This window comes from Poeciliopsis prolifica, unplaced genomic scaffold (assembly GCF_027474105.1).
Source record: "Poeciliopsis prolifica strain line A6 unplaced genomic scaffold, Auburn_PproV2 SCAFFOLD014, whole genome shotgun sequence".
NCBI classification, from domain to species: Eukaryota; Metazoa; Chordata; class Actinopteri; order Cyprinodontiformes; family Poeciliidae; genus Poeciliopsis; species Poeciliopsis prolifica.
In genome coordinates, this window is record NW_026562389.1 from 12,001,970 (window position 1) to 12,025,247 (window position 23,278).

General features: G+C 47.1%; 1 protein-coding gene and 1 pseudogene across 1 annotated transcript in view; both read right to left on the reverse strand.

Moving 5' to 3' along the window:
• The window catches only part of LOC129365897 (GTPase IMAP family member 8-like), a 71,934-nt pseudogene that overhangs the window by 42,770 nt on the left and 5,886 nt on the right, over nucleotides 1-23,278 (reverse strand).
• The window catches only part of LOC129365916 (GTPase IMAP family member 4-like), a 94,216-nt gene continuing 74,189 nt past the window's right edge, over nucleotides 3,252-23,278 (reverse strand). The window contains exon 3 of the mRNA XM_055039468.1: nucleotides 3,252-4,539. Coding sequence (XP_054895443.1) covers nucleotides 3,917-4,539 — 623 coding nt within the window. The 3' untranslated portion in view covers nucleotides 3,252-3,916. The remainder of the gene's footprint in view (nucleotides 4,540-23,278) is intronic.

Consider the following 23,278-nt stretch of genomic DNA (forward strand, 5'->3'; position numbering starts at 1 on the left):
AATTAGGAAAGTATTTTACTTCTAAAATATTTCAGGTATTTCAAAAGAGCTTTTCTAAAAGTAGACAACCCGGCAGTTTTTTTAGATCCAAACTCATAGTTATTATTTGGCATTACATTTTTGTGCCAGTTTGTTTTAAAATAGAAATCAGTTACCTCTAGCTGCAGGTCATAAATTTTGGTTTGGAATGTAAAAAGGAGGAGGCTGGTACAAGACGACTCTAGTGGAGAATGACCTTTGTTCTCTCCATATATTTGCTTTTGGGGTTTTTAGCAGGTCTCAAGCTAAAACCTTTTAGCAGGTTTAGCAGAACCTTTAGCAGAAGGTAATAAAATTAACATTAAACAGCCCTACCAGGGGAGGACACATCTTCTAATGCATATATTTAAATGAAGGGAATACACACCTTTACAAAAAGGTCTGTTTTACAGCAGAAGATCGAATTGCTTTGTGTCCGAGTGAGCAATTCCCAAAAATGCATTTTTGTCTTTCCTTTTCAACTCGTTGCAGGTAATTCTATGTTTTGTCATGTGTTGGACTTCTTGATAATCTGGGTGTAATGCTGATATAACATTCTGTATGCATTGAATTCTCTGGATAAAACTATAGATGCATCTGAAGTCTGATGTTGAATGGTTGTTTCTTTATTATTTCCCCTGCACATGCGGAGTCCCTGGATCTGGGAAAAGAGGAAGATTAGCGAGCAAAGTGAAGTTATTCCTCTAAGTTTTAACACTATACTGCATGTTTTGGATTTAATGACTTGGTTTGTTTTTGCTTTGGAAAAAAAAAATAATCCAAATGCATTCAGTGACATTTAAGATTCATGTTAGCTAACTCATTAATTATGTCGAGGCTTTATGATTAAGAGAAAGTTGATCTAAACACCCAGGAACAGGTAAAGAGGAGTCTGTGGAGCTGCAGGAGCCCAAAGTTCAGACCAAACCATTGCAGTTCTACTTTATATTGAGCATAAGTGAAGGATTAAAAAGCATCATGGATCCACTTTACATCTCTTTCTAGAGATGGTCATGCTCAGCATCATGGGCTCTGAGAACTGAGAATTTATAGTGAATAAATCCTCCTTTCCTTTCACTGCTCAGCTCTCACTCTCAGTGAATCAGAACTTTGTTTTGATTGGTTCTCTGGCGGCTTGGCTTTGTTGTAACATAACCTGTTAGGGTTAACACCTGTTAAACATACATTAACAAAGACAGAAAAGACAAAAGAGTTAGATTCTTTTTCACTCGCGAGGAGAACGGACAGAGATGTGCTTCAGTTACAATCTCCTACCGCTCTGAAGCACATTTTGTCTGCTCCTCTATTTTATTGTTTCTAGGATCCCTAATCACAAGGACACTGTAGCTCTAAAGGGAGGGGGCAAACAGCTACAGCGTCAAATGTTATTCACTAACTAACACACAATCATTCTGTACTAGATAATGTCCTTCCAGGCACAAAGATTAATAAAATATGTAGTGAGCAATGATGGTTTTATTGGAGGCCAGCAACTCAACCGAAGCAGAGCTCTTCACCAAGAGGTAAACCTGCAGGAAGATTTTGTTTCTGCTCTCTGTCAGTGAGGCCTTCTGAGAAAGGAATCAGAGCAAATCAACAATACAAGAAACATTCTTAATTCTATAATGAGATTAACTTTAAGGAAAGCATCAATTAAAGATACATTATAAAGATCAATGAGAATAACAAATAATTGATTAATAATATCACAATTTCTCCAACATAACCACTATGTTTTGTTTTCTCAGTGACTATATTAAATGTTAAAAATTCCAAGCTGTCAAGTGGAACAGTTGGGGTTCATTATTACATAAAAAATGTCGAAGTTCCACTGTTAAACTGATGTTGGGTAAATCATGTTTTGGGGCCAGGTGTGTGGGAATTAGTGATAAAAGGGAGCGTGTCCGCCGGAAGACGCGGCGCAATCAGTAAGAAAGACGCTCATGTGTCGATCTGTGCAGCGGGAGTTTTGGCCTTATTTACTGTTTAAACCAAAGAAAGTAACGAAAAAGATAAAACATCGATTAAGGTTCGTCCCAGCGCCGCAGATCGCGCCCGAAAGCCTGGACCGGAGCCTGGACCGGAGTTTGCACCTCGGAAACGCCGCCCGGTGCAGAAGGAGACGCCAGGAAGCCACCAGGGGGAAAAGGGACGCTCCCGGTGAGATCTGGACTTTATTATCTTTGGGGGGTTTTGGTGGTACCACTCTTCTTTTTCTCATCTTTTTTTTTTTTGACGTTTTGGATTTTTCTTTCGGGATTGAAGACGGGGATTAATACGGAGCGACGCTTCCAGGACGTTGTTCGATTTGGAGTTTATGGGACTCTTTTATGGACAAAAATGTAAAAAAGGAACAGGACTATCCGGACTTTCTATTTTTTAAGTGGGATTGATGGATCAGCCCGAACAAGGCGAATCAGACCCTTGATTATTTTGGTGGGTTTTGGATAATGATTTAGGTTTATTAAATATTCAAATTTCGGGTTTCATAATAAATCATTTCTGGTAAAAACCTAATAATTTTGTATTGAGTGGTTGAACATTAACCCGGTAACACTTATACCCTATTTACCTGAGACAAGACCCCCTTGTGTGTTTTTTTGTGAGTTCTGCTTTAATCAAGCCGAATATTAACTAAGAGGATCTGAAGCAACCAATCCAAGTCGAGGCTTTTGACTTTTTGGACATCGATCTTCACTGAGGACATGGTTTGGTTTCTGGGTTCGGTTCTGTTTCTGTTGTGGTTCAGTTCAATAGTTTGTTTTGTGTCAGATAAAAATTAAAAGTTTGATTCAAATATAACAGAAGTAAGAAAGCCTGCTAACACAACAAATGCATAAAATTAGACAAATATCAAAATGATTATAGAGACTCAATGCAAAATGATTTATCAAAACAAAACATTTTGATTCGTCTCATTAAGATGAAATATGAGGCTATTAACCATAAATTAGAGACCCTTTCATCAACCAGCATCACTAAGTGGCAGAAACAATTTATATAGTTTAACTTGAAGAAAAATATCAATTCAATTCAAACAATCTGTGTTTTGAAGTTTGAGAGAAATCAGCAGATCTGACTGGTTTGATCTTTTCTCCATCCAGGCCTCCAGGCAGAAACGTTTCAATAAACCTTTAATAAAAACTACTTCATATTGTCAGGAAGAATAAACTGTAAATCCACTAAATATCAAAATTAAATACAAATCAAATAGAGGAAAACAATCAAAAACATCATTCATAACAATTTTATTTTTCATTAAAAATCATCCACCAACAAGTACATTAAATTAAAAAAAACATAAATTAAATGCATATTAAAAAAAGGCCTGGAAATATTTCCAACCCAAACAAAACAAACCATAAAATGTTCCTGATCTACAGTTTAGATCTGTTGTTTGTTGTTGATGATGGATCAGGTTGTAATTAATAAAACATCATTTCATCCTGAAATGTTAAAAAATCCAGACAAGATAATCAACTTATGGAAAAATCTTCTAATAAATCATCTTTACATTTAAATATCCTCTGAGCTGCTCAGCAGATCCGTCCTGTTGGTCCATAAAGATGTAAAGTTATTGTAGCTGCTTTTTCTCAACACTACAGAAAATACTGAAATATGTAGTTTGAGCCCATATTTTATTTAAATTAAATGTTTATTTCTAATCTCCAATATTTCATTCTGTTACAAAATGATTAATCCAGTAAAGTTAAAATAACAATGAAAATGAAAATAATGAAATAAACTATATCAAATGTAAAAAGGGGCAAAATAATAAAAGTTTTTCAGAAAAATGATTGGCTGAGCGCTTTGCATTCTGGGAGTTTATTTTGTTTTCTTTTTCTTTATTTTAACACTAATCAGATTCAGATAAACTTTATTAGTCAAACAGGAGATTTTATTTTGGTTTCTGTTGACCAGGTAACATCTCCTTGGTGTAGCATTTGCCTTCATTCTCCATCATGTTGATGTTTTTGATCAGATCAGTAACTTGTGATCGATTCTTTATTTGATAGTTATTGAACACATGGTATCTTCCTCCACACTCTCTGATCAGATTCTTACAGGCATCTTCACAATCATCTTCAATGTATTGTTCAATGGAGATCTCATCACGTTCCAGTGTATCTCCTCTGGTAAACAGGACGATGGTAAACTTCTTATAATTTTCTCCCAAAACTTCCTGAATCAGTTTCAGTGTCTCAGTGTCTTCTATAGAGAATCTGCCGATCGGTAAAACCAGCAGGAAGACATGAGGACCTGGATGCACCAGACTGATACATTTCCTTATCTCTTCATTAACCTGACTCAAGGACAAGCTGGTGTCAAACAGACCAGGAGTGTCAACAACATCAACATGGCGACCGTCTATCACACATTCAGCTTTCTCACAGCTTCTAGTAACTGACTGTGGAGAAACTCCAGATTTAAACTGGTTTCTTCCCAGGATGGTGTTTCCTGATGAACTCTTCCCACTGCCAGTTTTCCCAATCAGAACGATCCGGAGACAATCTGGATTACCTGGGAAATTACAGAATAAATAATAACTATGAGATGAAAGATGATAAATTCACAGATCACTTTAACCCAGAGTTCATTTTATAAAGTGTTATAATTGTGTATTTATGAATTCATGTTATGTTTCTAATGTTATATTAAGTGTGTATAACTGGGTTTGTAGTAAATGATGTGTTATGATGTGAACCCCAGGAACAATGTAATGGCAACATGTAATATGGATCCTAATAATCAAACAGCTGAATCTCTTCCTGCAGTGCATCAGGTTCTCCTGCTCATCACCTCATTATGTAACTCAGGTTCTGGACCAGAGATTGATCTAAAGCTGCAGGTCAGCGGTTCTCCAGGACCTGAAAGGGGGGAAGACATGCAGCAATGTGACCCCAGGATGACCCCAGGGTGACTCCAGGATGACCCCAGGGTGACTCCAGGATGACCCCAGGGTGACTCCAGGGTGACCCCAGGGTGACTCCAGGTGACTCCAGGGTGACCCCAGGATGACCCCAGGGTGACCCCAGGGTGACTCCAGGGTGACTCCAGGGTGACTCCAGGATGACCCCAGGGTGACTCCAGGGTGACTCCAGGGTGACTCCAGGGTGACTCCAATGTGAACCCAGGGTGACTCCAATGTGAACCCAGGGTGACTCCAATGTGACCCCAGGGTGACCCCAGGGTGACCCCAGGGTGACTCCAGGGTGACTCCAATGTGACCCCAGGGTGACTCCAATGTGACCCCAGGGTGACCCCAGGGTGACCCCAGGGTGACTCCAGGATGACCCCAGGGTGACTCCAGGGTAACCCCAGGGTGACTCCAGGGTGACCCCAGGGTGACTCCAGGGAGACCCCAGGATGACCCCAGGGTGACCCCAGGGTGACTCCAGGGTGACTCCAGGGTGACTCCAGGGTGACCCCAGGGTGACCCCAGGGTGACTCCAGGGTGACTCCAGGGTGACCCCAGGGTGACCCCAGGGTGACTCCAGGGTGACCCCAGGGAGACCCCAGGGTGACTCCAGGGTGACTCCAGGGTGACTCCAGGGAGACCCCAGGATGACCCCAGGGTGACCCCAGGGTGACCCCAGGGTGACTCCAGGGTAACCCCAGGGTGACTCCAGGGTGACTCCAGGGTGACTCCAGGGTGACTCCAGGGAGACCCCAGGATGACCCCAGGGTGACCCCAGGGTGACTCCAGGGTGACTCCAGGGTGACTCCAGGGTGACCCCAGGGTGACTCCAGGGTGACCCCAGGGTGACCCCAGGGTGACTCCAGGGTGACTCCAGGGTGACCCCAGGGTGACCCCAGGGTGACTCCAGGTGACCCCAGGGTGACTCCAGGGTGACTCCAGGGTGACCCCAGGGTGACCCCAGGGTGACTCCAGGGTGACCCCAGGGTGACCCCAGGGTGACTCCAGGGTGACTCCAGGGTGACCCCAGGGTGACTCCAGGGTGACTCCAGGGTGACTCCAGGGTGACCCCAGGGTGACCCCAGGGTGACTCCAGGGTGACTCCAATGTGAACCCAGGGTGACTCCAATGTGAACCCAGGGTGACTCCAATGTGACCCCAGGGTGACTCCAATGTGACCCCAGGGTGACTCCAGGGTGACCCAGGGTGACTCCAGGGTGACTCCAATGTGACCCCAGGGTGACTCCAATGTGACCCCAGGGTGACCCCAGGGTGACTCCAGGATGACCCCAGGGTGACTCCAGGGTAACCCAGGGTGACTCCAGGGTGACTCCAGGGTGACTCCAGGGAGACCCCAGGATGACCCCAGGGTGACCCCAGGGTGACTCCAGGGTGACTCCAGGGTGACTCCAGGGTGACCCCAGGATGACCCCAAGGTGACCCCAGGGTGACTCCAGGGTGACTCCAGGATGACCCCAGGGTGACTCTAATGTGACCCCAGGGTGACTCCAATGTGACTCCAGGGTGACTCCAGGGTGACCCCAGGGTGACTCCAGGGTGACTCCAGGGTGACCCAGGGTGACCCCAGGATGACTCCAGGGTGACTCCAGGAGACCCCAGGATGACCCAGGGTGACTCCAGGGAGACCCCAGGATGACCCAGGGTGACTCCAGGGTGACCCCAGGGTGACCCCAGGATGACCCCAGGGTGACTCCAGGGTGACCCCAGGGTGACCCCAGGGTGACTCCAGGGTGACTCCAGGGTGACTCCAGGGTGACCCCAGGGTGACTCCAGGGTGACCCCAGGTGACCCAGGGTGACCCCAGGGTGACTCAGGGTGACCCAGTGACCCCAGGGTGACTCCAGGGTGACAGGGTGACCCAGGGTGACAGGGTGACCCAGGGTGACTCCAGGGTGATCCCAGGGTGACCCCAGGGTGACTCCAGGGTGACTCCAGGGTGACTCCAGGGTGACTCCAATGTGACCCAGGGTGACTCCAATGTGACCCCAGGGTGACTCCAATGTGACCCCAGGGTGACCCCAGGGTGACCCCAGGGTGACTCCAGGATGACCCCAGGGTGACTCCAGGGTGACCCCAGGGTGACTCCAGGGTGACTCCAGGGTGACTCCAGGGAGACCCCAGGATGACCCCAGGGTGACTCCAGGGTGACTCCAGGGTGACTCCAGGGTGACTCCAGGGAGACCCCAGGTGACCCCAGGGTGACCCCAGGGTGACTCCAGGGTGACTCCAGGGTGACTCCAGGGTGACCCCAGGGTGACTCCAGGGTGACTCCAGGGTGACTCCAGGGTGACCCCAGGATGACCCCAGGGTCACTCCAGGTGACCCCAGGGTGACTCCAGCGTGACTCCAGGATGACCCCAGGGTGACTCCAGGGTGACTCCAGGGTGACCCCAGGGTGACTCCAGGGTGACTCCAATGTGACCCCAGGGTGACCCCAGGGTGACTCCAGGATGACCCCAGGGTGACTCCAGGGTAACCCCAGGGTGACTCCAGGGTGACTCCAGGGAGACCCCAGGATGACCCCAGGGTGACCCCAGGGTGACTCCAGGGTGACTCCAGGGTGACTCCAGGGTGACCCCAGGGTGACCCCAGGGTGACTCCAGGGTGACTCCAGGGTGACCCCAGGGTGACCCAGGGTGACTCCAGGGTGACTCCAGGATGACCCCAGGTGACTCCAGGGTGACTCCAGGGTGACTCCAGGGTGACCCCAAGTGACCCCAGGGTGACTCCAGGGTGACTCCAGGATGACCCCAAGGTGACTCCAGGGTGACTCCAGGGTGATCCCAGGGTGACCCCAGGGTGACCCCAGGGTGACTCCAGGGTGACTCCAGGGTGACCCCAGGGTGACCCAGGGTGACTCCAGGGTGACTCCAGGGTGACCCCAGGATGACCCCAAGGTGACCCCAGGGTGACCCCAGGGTGACTCCAGGGTGACCCCAGGGTGACTCCAGGGTGACCCCAGGGTGACTCCAGGGTGACTCCAGGGTGACTCCAGGGTGACTCCAGGGTGACCCCAGGGTGACTCCAGGATGACCCCAGGGTGACTCCAATGTGACCCCAGGGTGACTCCAATGTGACCCAGGGTGACTCCAGGGTGACCCCAGGGTGACTCCAGGGTGACCCCAGGGTGACCCCAGGGTGACTCCAGGATGACTCCAGGGTGACTCCAGGGAGACCCCAGGATGACCCCAGGGTGACTCCAGGGAGACCCCAGGATGACCCCAGGGTGACTCCAGGGTGACCCCAGGGTGACCCCAGGATGACCCCAGGGTGACTCCAGGGTGACCCCAGGGTGACCCCAGGGTGACTCCAGGGTGACTCCAGGGTGACCCAGGGTGACTCCAGGGTGACTCCAGGGTGACCCCAGGATGACCCCAGGGTGACCCAGGGTGACTCTAGGGTGACTCCAGGATGACCCAGGGTGACTCCAGGGTGATCCAGGGTGACTCCAGGGTGACTCCAGGGTGACTCCAATGTGAACCCAGGGTGACTCCAATGTGACCCCAGGGTGACTCCAATGTGACCCCAGGGTGACCCCAGGGTGACCCCAGGGTGACTCCAGGATGACCCCAGGGTGACTCCAGGGTGACCCCAGGGTGACTCCAGGGTGACTCCAGGGTGACTCCAGGGAGACCCCAGGATGACCCCAGGGTGACTCCAGGGTGACTCCAGGGTGACTCCAGGGTGACACCAGGGTGACTCCAGGGTGACTCCAGGGTGACACCAGGGTGACTCCAGGGTGACTCCAGGGTGACCCCAGGGTGACTCCAGGGTGACTCCAGGGTGACTCCAGGGAGACCCCAGGATGACCCCAGGGTGACTCCAGGGTGACTCCAGGGTGACTCCAGGGTGACACCAGGGTGACTCCAGGGTGACTCCAGGGTGACTCCAGGGTGACCCCAGGGTGACTCCAGGGTGACTCCAGGGTGACTCCAGGGAGACCCCAGGATGACCCCAGGGTGACTCCAGGGTGACTCCAGGGTGACTCCAGGGTGACTCCAGGGTGACTCCAGGGTGACTCCAGGGTGACCCCAGGATGACCCCAGGGTCACTCCAGGATGACCCCAGGGTGACTCCAGGGTGACTCCAGGATGACCCAGGGTGACTCCAGGGTGACCCCAGGGTGACCCCAGGGTGACTCCAGGGTGACTCCAGGGTGACCCCAGGGTGACTCCAGGGTGACCCCAGGATGACCCCAGGGTGACCCAGGGTGACTCCAGGGTGACCCCAGGGTGACCCCAGGGTGACTCCAGGGTGACTCCAGGGTGACCCCAGGGTGACTCCAGGGTGACTCCAGGGTGACTCCAGGGAGACCCCAGGATGACCCCAGGGTGACTCCAGGGTGACTCCAGGGTGACCCCAGGGTGACTCCAGGGTGACTCCAGGGTGACTCCAGGGTGACCCCAGGATGACCCCAGGGTCACTCCAGGATGACCCCAGGGTGACTCCAGGGTGACTCCAGGATGACCCCAGGGTGACTCCAGGGTGACTCCAGGGTGACCCCAGGGTGACTCCACGGTGACTCCAGGGTGACCCAGGGTGACCCCAGGGTGACCCCAATGTGACCCCAGGGTGACCCAATGTGACCCCAGGGTGACCCCAATGTGACCCCAGGGTGACTCCAATGTGACTACAGGGTGACTCCAATGTGACCCCAGGGTGACTCCAATGTGACCCCAGGGTGACCCCAGGGTGACTCCAGGGTGACCCCAGGGTGACCCCAGGGTGACTCCAGGGTGACCCCAGGGTGACTCCAGGGTGACCCCAGGGTGACTCCAGGGTGACTCCAGGGTGACCCCAGGGTGACTCCAGGGTGACCCCAGGGTGACTCCAGGATGACCCCAAGGTGACTCCAGGGTGACTCCAGGGTGACTCCAGGGTGACCCCAGGGTGACTCCAGGGTGACTCCAGGGTGACTCCAGGATGACCCCAGGGTGACTCCAGGGAGACCCCAGGGTGACTCCAGGGTGACTCCAGGGTGACCCCAGGGTGACTCCAGGGTGACCCCAGGGTGACTCCAGGGTGACTCCAGGGTGACCCAGGGTGACTCCAGGGTGACCCCAGGGTGACTCCAGGATGACCCCAAGGTGACTCCAGGGTGACTCCAGGGTGACTCCAGGGTGACCCCAGGGTGACTCCAGGGTGACTCCAGGGTGACTCCAGGGTGACCCCAGGGTGACTCCAGGGTGACCCCAGGGTGACCCCAGGGTGACTCCAGGGTGACCCCAGGGTGACTCCAGGGTGACTCCAGGGTGACCCCAGGGTGACTCCAGGGTGACCCCAGGGTGACTCCAGGATGACCCCAGGGTGACTCCAGGGTGACTCCAGGGTGACTCCAATGTGAACCCAGGGTGACTCCAATGTGACCCCAGGGTGACTCCAATGTGACCCCAGGGTGACCCCAGGGTGACCCCAGGGTGACTCCAGGGTGACCCCAGGGTGACTCCAGGGTGACCCCAGGGTGACTCCAGGATGACCCCAAGGTGACTCCAGGGTGACTCCAGGGTGACCCAGGGTGACTCCAGGGTGACCCCAGGGTGACTCCAGGGTGACTCCAGGGTGACTCCAGGGTGACTCCCGAGTCACTCCAGGGTGACCCCAGGGTGACTCCAAGGTGACTCCAGGGTGACTCCAGGGTGACCCCAGGGTGACTCCAGGGTGACTCCAGGGTGACTCCAGGGTGACCCCAGGGTGACTCCAGGGTGACCCCAGGGTGACCCCAGGGTGACTCCAGGGTGACCCCAGGGTGACTCCAGGGTGACTCCAGGGTGACCCCAGGGTGACTCCAGTGTGACCCCAGGGTGACTCCAGGGTGACTCCAGGGTGACCCCAATGTGACCCCAGGGTGACTCCAATGTGACTCCAGGGTGACTCCAGGGTGACTCCAGGGTGACCCCAGGGTGACTCCAGGGTGACCCCAGGATGACCCAGGATGACCCCAGGGTGACCAGGGTGACCCCAGGGTGACTCGGCCACATTGAGGTTTGCTGCCTCTGGATTCAGGCTGCTGTCTCTGACCACTGGATGATTCACATTTCTTCCTCGAATGTTTTCTTTCTCCTATCCTGCGTCATTCCTGATTACATTCCCATCATTCGCTGTGCTGTTTGTCTGTCTCTCTTTCTTTGCTACATTAATGCTGCATGTTGTCAGGAGAAATCCACTTCACCTTTTCCTGCTCTGGTGATTCTGCTGTTTGACCTGCATGTCTTCAGAGAACCGTCTCATGATTCTGACTTCTGACTGAGATCTGAACTTTGACCTCTGATTTGTGACAGCAGATTCATGTTTGACCTTCCTAGGGATGATGACCTCTATCTTCCTGTTTTTGACCACTGAGATTGGGTTTTGTAATGTGGGGAATGCAGTTGAAGTCTGCGACAGACTGGAGACAGACTGGAGACAGACTGGAGACAGACTGGAGACAGACTGGAGACAGACTGGTGACAGACTGGTGACAGACTGGAGACAGATGGAGACAGACTGGTGACAGACTGGTGACAGACTGGAGACAGACTGGAGACAGACTGGTGACAGACTGGAGACAGACTGGTGACAGACTGGCCACCTGTCTGGGGTGACCCTGCCTCTCGCCCGAAACGTTCGCTGGAGACAGACATCAGCACCTCAAGAGCCACTAAAGGTGTTAGAAAATGAATGGGTGGATGTCATCTGCCTGGGTCAAAATAACAACAGGTGATTTTTGTATCCTCTTGTTTCAGAAGGCACTTTATTCATGCAACAATGTTAAAGTTAGGTTAATTTAGAAACTAATCTAATTTTTATAACTTTAGTTTTAGAAACATAAATTTGATCAATTTAAGGTTTAAATATCAGTAAAGTATCCAATTGCAATACATTTGTGCTATTTTTGGTTCATATGAAAATGTATTATTTTATAAACAAACCTAAGAGATATTTTTTGTCATCTTCTGAGTTTTTTCCTTAAAACTGAGCTAAGGAGGAATTTGTTTACTTCACTCAGATCTCTGAATATTGAGCATAAATTAGCAGATTAAAGAACGTTTGTTTATTATGTGAACATTTTTACTAACCTTCATCTTCACCAGCTGGAGTCGCCGTTCCCTCAGGCTCTTTATATCTCACATGTTCTCCATTGTTCTCTTTCATTATTTGATCAAACTGAATCAGCAGCTCTTGAGGTTCAACCATCATTTGGAATAAATATCTGTATCTACACTCTGTGATCAGATTCCTTATCTGAGGATTCTTCATCCGTTCTTCCTTTAATATTGAACCTTCCTGTTTGGGATTCAGGATCATTACCAGTGAATGACTAAATGATTCATCACTGAAATGGTAAAGTGCTTGGCGGATGCTGTGCTTTTCTTCCTCAGTGAAGTCTTCAGGCTGAAGAACCAACAGGAACACATGAGGTCCAGGATGAGAGGCTGCAGCACATCCTCTAATAAACTCTGTAATGCTGTCCGCTGTGGGGAACTGCAGATCTGGAGTGTTGATAACAGATATTTTCCTGTTTCTCACTGATCCAGTGATTTTGATAAAGGAGTTTGGTTTCGTGGTGAAACTTTTCCCTCCCAGTATGAGGGTCCTAACTAGATTTCTCTGGGACCAGTTGCCTCCCAGTAGGACAACCCTCAGTTCAGGTTCAGACACTGGAGCAAAGACGCAAAGAAAAAGACAAAATGAGAACATAATGAAAAATGAAACAACTTTATTATTAGTGGAAATCTAGCTAATAATCTTCATGTCTTGATCAATGTAGTTTGTTTTGATGCAATTAAATGTATTTTATCTTTTCACTGGTGGAAAAGCTGAAAAGTTAAACGTCCCTCAGTTTCTGATTTTTTTCAACATTTCTTTAAACAAAACATATTTGAATTTTGCTGAGTTTCAATTTCTTGAGGAAAATCATATTTTTTCTATGTAAATCTTTATCCATTAGTATTACTATGTTAATTTAGAGCATGAAAAATTATTAAACACGACCACTTTGTTTTTCATTTTTAGCAGTGATACTGTTATCACTGAATATTTTTTCTCATTCAAACTTAGTTTAGTTTAAACTCACAGGAAGGTGGTGTGACTGTGAATTATGGGCTAATGTGCTAATTTAAAAAGTTGGCACTTTTATTGCAACTTTGCACTAAACGTGTCATAATTTACCAAATGACACTTCATGAGAACAGACATTAACATTCATAAAGGCTCCTTCATAGAGTCATTTCAGTCTAATGCACGCTCCGTCAAATAAAGTGTTTCCATATGAGGGCAAACGCAGAATCTGCTTCAACAAAGACAGGAAAGAGAACAGTGACATTTTCAAATTGTTCAAAGATTATTAACTGAATCCTTAGTTTCTTCCTGAACTTCATCTCTAATAAACTATCAATAGTTTATATATTTAATTATGATAACTATTTGAGATGAGTTTTACAAAATAGAATGTTATAGAACTAAATAAATTTAATATTTTTCCATTGGTACTATATATTTTTTATGATAAATATAGCATCTTCACTTTATTCACCAGGGATTTTTGTGAGAGTGTGTTTTGTTTGGGAACACTCAGATGCATTTAATTATATCTGTGTTTTCTTCATTATTATTCTAACTTTATTGAATTGGATTTTAATTATGGTTTTCAGCTGCAAGTTTTCCAGGGCCAGCATAGACTTCTGGTTTTAGTGTGGTAAATGTTGTGCAAGAAAATAAACTGACTATTTATGCCTGCAGGCTTTATGAGCTCAATAAACTGTGTTTAATTTGGAACAGTGCCTCTGGTCATTTCAGGTTCGTCACACAAAGCCAAAGCTGTAGCCAAGGTCTCAGTAGTTTTTCTCTTTTCCTAAAAACCCACCACTCGTGACGTTACAAAGGCTCGGGTTCTGGGTTCTTTGGCCTGGGAGGGGAGGTGCGCCACCCAGTGGTGAGTTCTTCATGGCACTTTCAGCAGCTGCAGTAAAGCATGTCTCTGAGGGTGGAGACATGCAGCTGGTGCCGATTGTTTCGGTTCGGGTTGATGTGCGTTCCTGCCTTGTTGTAAGTGACTTGTTAAGTGTATTAAGGTTTTTTATTTATTAGTTCCGCCCGTGCTGTGTGTTGCTGTTGTTTTTGTCGGGCTGTAGTTATTGGGATGCTGTACATTGTTAACTATCCACCTGTGAGCACATGTTGGAGTTATTCAAGTATTTTGTTCGTTGTTGTTTCGTTTGCTCTTGTTGGCATCCATACTTGTTTGCGCCTGTTTATTGTGACCTATAAATTAAACTATCGGTCCTAGCATTTTATAAACTTGTGGCCAGCAGGTGTCACTGCTGCCACTTGTATTAGACAAATGTGTGAGGTGAATTAATATGGGCTCATTTCTGTTATGATTTAGAGCAGTGGTGCCAAACCTTATTATTACTTTGCTAATTCTTTTTTCTTTTCTCTCGGCTGAACTGATTTTATGTGATACGAAACATTTTAAAAGGGAGCCCTGAACTCGTTTCTCCTTCTGGGAGATGAGACACTGAAGTGATGCTGGGTCTCCATGGTGATGCAGTCTGAAGCTTCATTGGCTCATCAGGTCACCCGATCATGCAGAGCAGCTTGGACTGTGGGAATCAAACCACCGGACAAACCCATCCTCCTGCCTCTCTGGGCCTTCAGACAAACTTTCCAAAGAATCTGATCTGGTTCTGTTCGTTTTGCTGCTTGTGGATCAATGTTGGCGGCAAAACGCAGCCGAGAGAATCCGGTAAAGGATTTTCAAAATAAAAGATCCTCCAGACTCAAATAATACATAAAATGGAAATATTTCATTATTTCTTGCAGCCGGTACCAAGTGGTTCACGGACCAGTACCGGTCCACGGCCCGGTGGTTGAGCACCACTGATTTCCAACTCTGCTGCACATCTGTACCACTCCTGAAACTACTGAATAAAGAGATGTCTTCCCCCCCTCTCTCTCCATCCCCTCCTTCCTGTCAGCCTAAAATAGTAGAGCCACTACAGCCAACAAAATCCTCAGAGATAAAGATTTTTTAAAAAGAAAACAAACTTCGTCCCGGCCAAAAATATCTGACGCTTCCCTCTGGGAACATCCGTCCCGAGGTGAAGGTACTTTATTTCCTTCCAGAACCTCCCCGCACCGTACTTTTAATTATTTTTTTCTTCGCCAAAACTCCACTTCTGCAGCAACGTCATACATGTCACCCATCACTCATCAATCTCAGCTGTGCCACCAGCCCAGTTAAAAACACTTGGGCTGGCTGAGCCCCTGTCAAAGGTCCCAAAATAAAAATAACAAGCAGGAGATGGGAAGTCCAGAGAATACTTATAGTTGTCTAGTGTTACTTACATTGATTCAGCAACCCAGAACAGGGATTAGAACTTGGAACCCAGAAAAACTACCTTAGACTCCTATTCTTCTAACCCAGAAAATGAATTGGACCAGAGAATACTTACTTCTACTTGTTTAACATCCCTGAATAAGAGTATCTAGTTTATTTACTTAAGATTATTAGATTTTTGGTTTGTTATTTTGTTTGCATTTCCTTTTAATTCCAGTAAAGCATTTTGTATTGCCTTGTTTATAAAAATGTGCTAAATAAATAAAATTACCTTTAGGTGGCCCATGACTGTTTGTTAAATGGGTTAAGTGTTGCTCAGCCTGAAAAAGTTTGGAAACACTGTTTTGTTTTGTTTCCCTTCTGGATTAAATCTGTAGGTGATTAACAGCTTTCTGCAGCGTCGGTTGGCTGCATTAGAGATCATGCAACCATTTGAATCAGCTGTTCTGGAATAGAGGCTCATCTAGAACATGCAGAGCAGGACTGAGGACTGGACTGAGAAGCTCTGGTCAAAAGTAGTAAAAGGTGAATGCATATAAAATGCATTTTTCTTGTTTTTTTGTGGTCTTGCCAGGGTCTTTAACAGCTGTCCTAGAAAATAATCCTGTTTTCTTGATCCCTTGACAGACAAAATACATATTAATGTTATTAAATTATTGATGCGTCACATTCAACCATTTTCAAACATCCTAAAGTTAAGACGACATTCACACCAGAAAAACAATTTGAGTTTATTGTTAATTTAATCTAAATAAGATGAACAGTAAAAAAACAGAATCTGGTTTTAGCAGCTCTGAGTCTTTCATCTCATCTCATGTCTCTGTTACTGAAGGAGTTTAATACGACGGTCTCTGAACTCACCATGTCCTCCTGCTGCCATGATGTCTGTGTTTTACAGGAGTGGACAGGAAATCTGCTTAAATCTGGTTTTAACAAGCATAAAAGAGCAAAGGTATTAAAATACATCACAAAGAAAATCAGCATTTATAACCTAAGTAAATACATAAATATCAATATTTTCAGTTTAAGGATCTTTGATGCTTTTTATTTTGGTTTATTTGCAGTAAAAACCTGAGATTAGTGAGATCTAGAAACTTTTCTTCTTTTCTGAGGTTCAAATTGATCCCAACCCAGGAGACATTTTACAGGCAGTGTGTTCTTAGAGCAGCAGCTAAACGCTTCAAACTACAAACCGAGGAACCAGAACCAGAACCAGAACCAGAACCAAGACATTTTAAAACAAAAACAGAACCACTGAGGCTGCGTTCACACAGCAGGTCTTTTTGCTGTTGTTTATGTTACATATTAAAGTCAAACCCAGAGAGACGTCTGTGTGAACGGCTTCCAACCCCACAGTGACCTCTGACCCTGAAGAAGACCGTAGCCTAAGTTTATTCAGTGAGATTTATTCCCTTTTTCTCCCATATTTCCGTTCAGTTTAAAATGAATCACTTTAGAATCATGTTTTCCTCTTTCATCATGGATAAATTAGGACTAAATGCAGATTTTAGTCAGAAATCATCCACCATAAACTGGATCAGCGTTTATGATCCACTGAGACATGAAGCAGGAAGCAGCAGCAAATCCTGATCCTCCAGACTCACTGAGGTCAAAGGTCGGTTTTAGACGACTTCCAGAACAAGAACAGAAAAATCTGACTGGATTTATATTAGAATCAACTGCTGAATTAAAATCTGATTATTGACATTAACTTGATTTCAATCTTCTGCTGTTTCAGGACAAATAAAAAAGATTTTAAATATCATTGAGTGTTTTTTTATCCTAGATAAATAAAGTTTAAATCCAGAAAAATATCAATTTGATCAGATTTAATCTGTGATTGGTCCTTCAGTCAAAACCAGAAAAATAGTTTTGATTGCTGCACAAATCAAAAAAAGTTAATAAGTTTGAATTACCGAACATGAGGATGTAAAAAAATAACTAATTTTATTTTTTTAAATTATCTTAAAACTTGCCTTTTGTTAAAAAACAATTTTTACAATCTAAGGTTTTACTTTATGATTCAAAAGCAGAAAAACAGTTTAGAAAGTTCAGATGGCGAAGAAAGAAGATTAAAAACAATAAACATGTTTAAATTACTGATGCAGGATTTAATTTATTACTTTTTCTGACGGCTGAATCATAACTCACCTGAATAAAACTCATTTTCAAACCAAACTTCTTGTGATCAGTTAAAGTGTCTGACTGCAGCCACACTGTAAATAAATATTACTTACATTTACATGTAAATATCAACATTTTGCTCAAACTGGGTTTCATAAAACTGAAACATGAAAACTTCAAAATAATCTTCTTTCTGCAGGGAATAAAATTAGAATCAGATTGATTTCTCCTGGATTTTATTCTTTTTAAGTGTTGAAAACTTTGACCTGTTATTAATTTTCACAGCAATATTTCTAGTAAATCTTATAAAATCACTGATTTAAACTGACTCACCTGCTGAAGCTCAGTGATGTCACCATGAAGTTTGGACTGAAGGAAAAAGTCCTTTCCAGTCAGAACCAGATGTTTCCTATCAAAATAAGATGATATGAAGAAATAAAGTTCAACTTTAGTCATGAAATCTCTGCTGCTGTTTCTGCTGCCTTTCAGACGTTTGACAGTTTGGTGAAATTCCTGCACTGGGTGTTTCACTGACATGATCTTCCTCATTCCAGCAGCAACTGAAGGTTTCCTGACACTTCCTTCAAAAACCTGCAGAGTTCAGGCTGAACCAGACCAGCAAGATTCACACAGTGCAAACAGAAAACAACTGAAACTGATCCAGCCAGGCCTTTCCCTCCATCTGTCCCCGTCAGAATTAAGCTTCAATCTATTTGAATAGATTAGAAGCTGACTAAACTTCACTCTGAACACTTTCTCTTTAATCGGAGTTATTTTTCTGCAGCTGCCAACAAATCTCACGTTGAGACGTTTCTTCAGCTCAAGCTGTGAAACTGAGACTCCAGTTTGTTCCAGTCTGACCAGCAGCAGGCTGAGCAGCTTCCATCAGTCCAACTGGTTCATCAGCATCTTCAGTTCACAGAAACGGTGAACGGATCCCAGAACAGTTTCTGCTGCTTCATCTATTTAACGCCGTGGCTGCTGGGAAATATTCAAGATCTATAATGTAGAAATGTTTGGAGAACATGAGGAATAAACTCCTTTACTGCTCTTCCTGCAGTATTTTAAGGTTTTTCTCCTCGTCTGAATGAATCCAACATTAATAAAACTGAAACAGTTTCTGTTCATGGATTTTAGGGTTTTAATTTATGGAGACGTGTGATAAGCAGCAGTTCAGCCCGTCTGACAGGAAGCAGTTATCAGACGAAGGATCAGCCCTGAGGCGCTGCGTGACTCAGTGGGAGAGCCGGCGCCATTAGCAGGTAGCAGTCTGTAACGCAGCGGTTCCATTCCCAAGCCGTTTACTGCATGACCTCCACTTCTCTCTCTGTTGAGCCACAAATACTGTAAAAAAATAACCAGTCCAACGCCTTCACTCCACCTCACAGCTGAATTATTCTGACTTCTTCATTCAGTCACATGTTGAGTTCAGACAGGAAGAGAAAACATCAGCATGGAAACCAGAGGAAAGACAAGAAATCATAGAATCAGCTAAAACTACAGGAACTACGGTCAAACTGACTTTGTTTTGCATGATATTTTCTGATTAAATGTTGCAGTAATGTAATAATAGTAAAGTAATAATAGATATAATAATAATAGATGCATCAGGATGCATCAATTTAAACAATGAAGTATGTTCAGTGTTAGAAACCCTGAATTCAGTCTAAGAATAAAATTAGAAAAGATAATAAATTATCAAAGATTGAAAACTAAATCATCAGAAAAGCTGTTTCTAAATAATAATGACATGTTGTCCACCCTTTCCAGTAAAAGCAGAACTTTTATTGTAGTTTTTGTTTTTATCACATTGGTGATAAATATGAGTTATTAATATATTTTAATTCCTCAGAGGGCAGAAAAGGTCAGATCTCTGCTGTTTCTCCTGTTAATAATTAATATTTGGTTTACATTATATCTGCTAACAATATAGTTTTATCATCGTCTCATTTCCTCCTGCAGATCCTGACATGGAAACGCAGAAAAACCCGAGTCCATAAAGTTCTGCAGCTGAAGCTCCTGAACCCAAAATGATTTTTTTGGGTTCATTTCATTAATAGCAAAAAGTAACTTTTACTGTTTATTCACATCTGTGCAAATGGAGGGTGGAATAATTTGGCTTTGCAGAAAAGTTCAATCAAACATTTAACTGTAAATTGAGTTGTATCATAAAGGACACTTCCCACCCAGACGTTCTCTGTTTACACTGCTGCCTTCAGGGAGACGATGCAGAACCATCAGAACAAGAACCAAACCGTCTGAGAGACGGTTTTTACCTGAAAGCAATAACAAAAACTAAAATGCAACCAAAACATAACCATCAATCATCATGAACGATGTGCATCAGCTATTGGTTATTTATTTATACATGGTGTATAAATTATGAGATAGTACATTAATCGTATGCACTGACTGATGGCACTTTTTAAAATTTTGTTGTTCCTGTGACAATGACAATAAAGACTTTTATCTTATCTTTTATTGAAATATTTTATTTTGAAATAAGGGCGGGGGAGGACCAGCGTCCTCGCCCGGACGTGGGTCACCAGGGCTCCACCCTGGAGCCAGGCCTGGAGGTGGGGCACATTGGCGAGCGCCTGGTGGCCGGGCTTTTACCCGTGGAGCCCGGCCGGGGCTCAGTCCGAAGAGGAGACATGGGTCCCTCTTCCAATGGGCTCACCACCTATGGCAGGGATGGGATCTCCTGGTCCTCGAGGGCCGGTGTCCTGCAACTCTTGGTTGTCTCCCTGATCCAACACACCTGTCCAATAGCTGAATCACCTCCTAAATGCAATCAAGTTCTCCAGAGACCTGCTAATGACCTCAGTATTTGACTCAGGTGTGTTGAAGTAGAGATACATCTAAAAGTTGCAGGGACCTGGAGTGCCCACCCCTGACCTATGGGAAGGGCCAAAGGGGTCGGGTGCAGTGTGTGATGGGTGGTGGCCGAGGGAGGGTGTCCTGGCGATCCGATCCTCGGTTACTGAAGCTGGCTCTTGGGATGTGGAATGTCACCTCTCTGGTGGGGAAGGAGCCGGAGCTGGTGTGTGAGGTTGAGAGGTTCCGGCTAGAAATAGTCGGTCTCACCTCGACACAGGGCTTTGGTTGTGGAACCAGCCTCCTTGAGAGGGGCTGGATGTACTTCCACTCTGGAGTTGCCCACGGTGAGAGGTGCTGGGCAGGAGTGGGCATACTTGTTGCTCCCCATCTCGGCGCCTGTACGTTGGGGTTTACCCTGGTGAACGAGAGAGTAGCCTCCCTCCGCCTACAGGTGGGGGGACGGGTTCTGACTGTCGTTTGTTCTTATGGGCCGAAATGACAGTTCAGCCTACCCACCCTTCTTGGAGTCCTTAGAGGGAGTACTGGAGAGTGCCCCTCCTGGGGACTCCCTCGTTCTGCTGGGAGACTTCAACGCTCACGTGGGTAATGACAGTGGAGGGGTGTGGTTGGGAGGAACACTCCCTCTGATGTGAACTCGAGTGATGTTCTGTTGCTGGACTTCTGTGCTCGACACGGATTGTCCATAACGAACACCATGTTCAGGCATAAGGGTGTCCATATGTGCATTTGGCACCAGGACACCCGAGGCTGGAGTTCGATGATTGATCTTGCCATTGTTTCATCGGATCTGCGGCCGTACTTGGGTGAAGAGAGGAGCGGAGTTGTTCACTGACCACTACCTGGTGGTGATTGGCTCCGGTGGTGGGGGAGGATGCTGGTCAGACCTGGCAGACCCAGACATGCTGTGAAGGTCTGCTGGGAACATCTGGCGGAGTCTCCTGTGAGACGGAGCTTTAACTCCCATCTCTGACAGAACTTTAAACACTTCCCTGGTGAGGTGGGGGACATTGAGTCTGAGTGGACCATGTTGTTGGTGCCTGTCGCGGCAACAACCCTCGAACCCCTTGGTTGACACCTTCAGTGAGGGATGCTGTCAGGCTGAAGAAGAAGTCCTATCAGACCTTTTAGCCTGTGGGACTCTGGAAGCAGCTGATGGGTACCAGCAGGTGAAGCAGCGTGTGGCTCGGGTGGTTGCTGAGGCAAAAACTCGGGCGTGAAGAAAGACTTCCATATGGCTTCCAGGCGATTCTGGTCCACCATCCGGCATTTCAGGACGGGGAAGCAGTGCAGCACCAACACTGTTTTCAGTGGGGATGGTGAGCTGCTGACCTCAACTCGGGACGTTGTGGGCTGGTGGGCGGAGTACTTCGAAGACCTCTTGAATCCCATCAACATGCCTTCCATTGAGGAAGCTGGGCCTGGGGACTCTGGGTTGGGCTCTCCAATCTCTGGGGTCGAGGCCCTCGGTGGCAGGCCCCTGGGGGTGGATGAGATTCGCCCAGAGTTTCTTAAGGCTCTGGATGTTGTAGGGTTGTGTTGGTTGACGCGACTCTGCAATATCGTCCATACAATATTGCAGAGTATGTATCGTCCATACAATTGCAGTCGCGTCAACCAACACAACCCTACAACATCCAGAGCGTATGGACAATATTGCAGGGACCCCAACTGTCCCTGGATATTGCCAATCCAGGGGCAGTTCCCCTGGATTGGCAGACTGGGGTGGTGGTCCCCCTGTTTCAAAAGGGGAACCGGAGGGTGTGCTCCAACTATAGGGTGTCACACTCTTAAGCCTCTCAGGCGAGGTCTATTCGGGGGTCCTGGGGAGGAGGGTCCATTGGATAGTTGAACATGAGATTCAGGAAGAGCAGTGTGATTCTGATTGTGGTCGTGGAACACAGGACCAGCTCTACACCCTCAGCAGGGTCCTGGAGGGTGCATGGAAGTTCGCCCAACCGATCTATATGTTTTGTGGACTTGGAGTAGGCGTTTGACCATGTCCCTCGGGGTGCCCTGTGGGGGGTTCTCCCGGAGTCTGGGGTACCGGGCCCTTTGAAACGGGCTGTCAGGTCCCTGTATGACCGGTGTCAGAGTCTGGTCGGCTTTGCTGGCAGTAAGTCTGGCTCGTTCCCGGTGAGGGTTGGACTCCGCCAGGGCTGAGCTTTGTCACCGAATCTGTTCATTACTTTTATGACCAGAATTTCTAGACCAGCCAGGGTGTTGAGGGGATCCGATTTGGTGACCATAGGATCCATCTCTGCTTTTAGCGGATGATCTGGTCCTATTGGCTTCATCAGGACGTGATCTGCAGCTCTCGCTGGAGCGGTTTGCAGCGAGTGTGAAACGGCCGGGATGAGGACCAGTTCCTCCAAGTCCGACGCCGTGGTCTTGAGCCGGAAAAGGGTAGAGTGCTTCTCCGGGTCGGGGGGGATGTCCTGCCCCAAGTGGAGGAGTTTAAGTATCTCAAGATCTTGTTCATGAATGAGGGAAGAAGGGAGCGGGAGAACGGTAGGCCGACTGGCGCAGCGTCCACCATGAAGCAGCACAGTACCGGTCCGTCATGGTGAAGAGAGAGCTGAGCCAAAAAGCAAAGCTCTAGTTTTACCGGTCGATCGTTGTTCCCACCCTCATCTATGGTCATGAACCTTGGGTCATGACTGAAAGAACGAGATCTCAGATACAAGCAGCCAAAATGGGAGCATGGATTGGGGGAGAAGCTCAGAGTAGAGCCGCTGCTCCTCCGCATCGAGAGGAGCCAGTTGAGGCTCAGGCATCTGGTCAGGATGAATTCAAAGAGTTTTGAGTTCAGAGAACAGGAACGTCCTGGGCGGGTCTTAAAGACGGATCCCTATTGGTCAGAGCAGCTGCTGATCCCTCCCACCTCCAAACTGCAAAACTCCAGTAAATCACATTATTTAAAGGAGATCATGGAAAACTGGGAAAAGGCGATCCTGGTCGGAATGTCATTTTGTTGGTTCGACCTATAAGAATTTTATCATAATCAAATCAGGAGCAGACAGAAGCATGTTTTTCTGCTT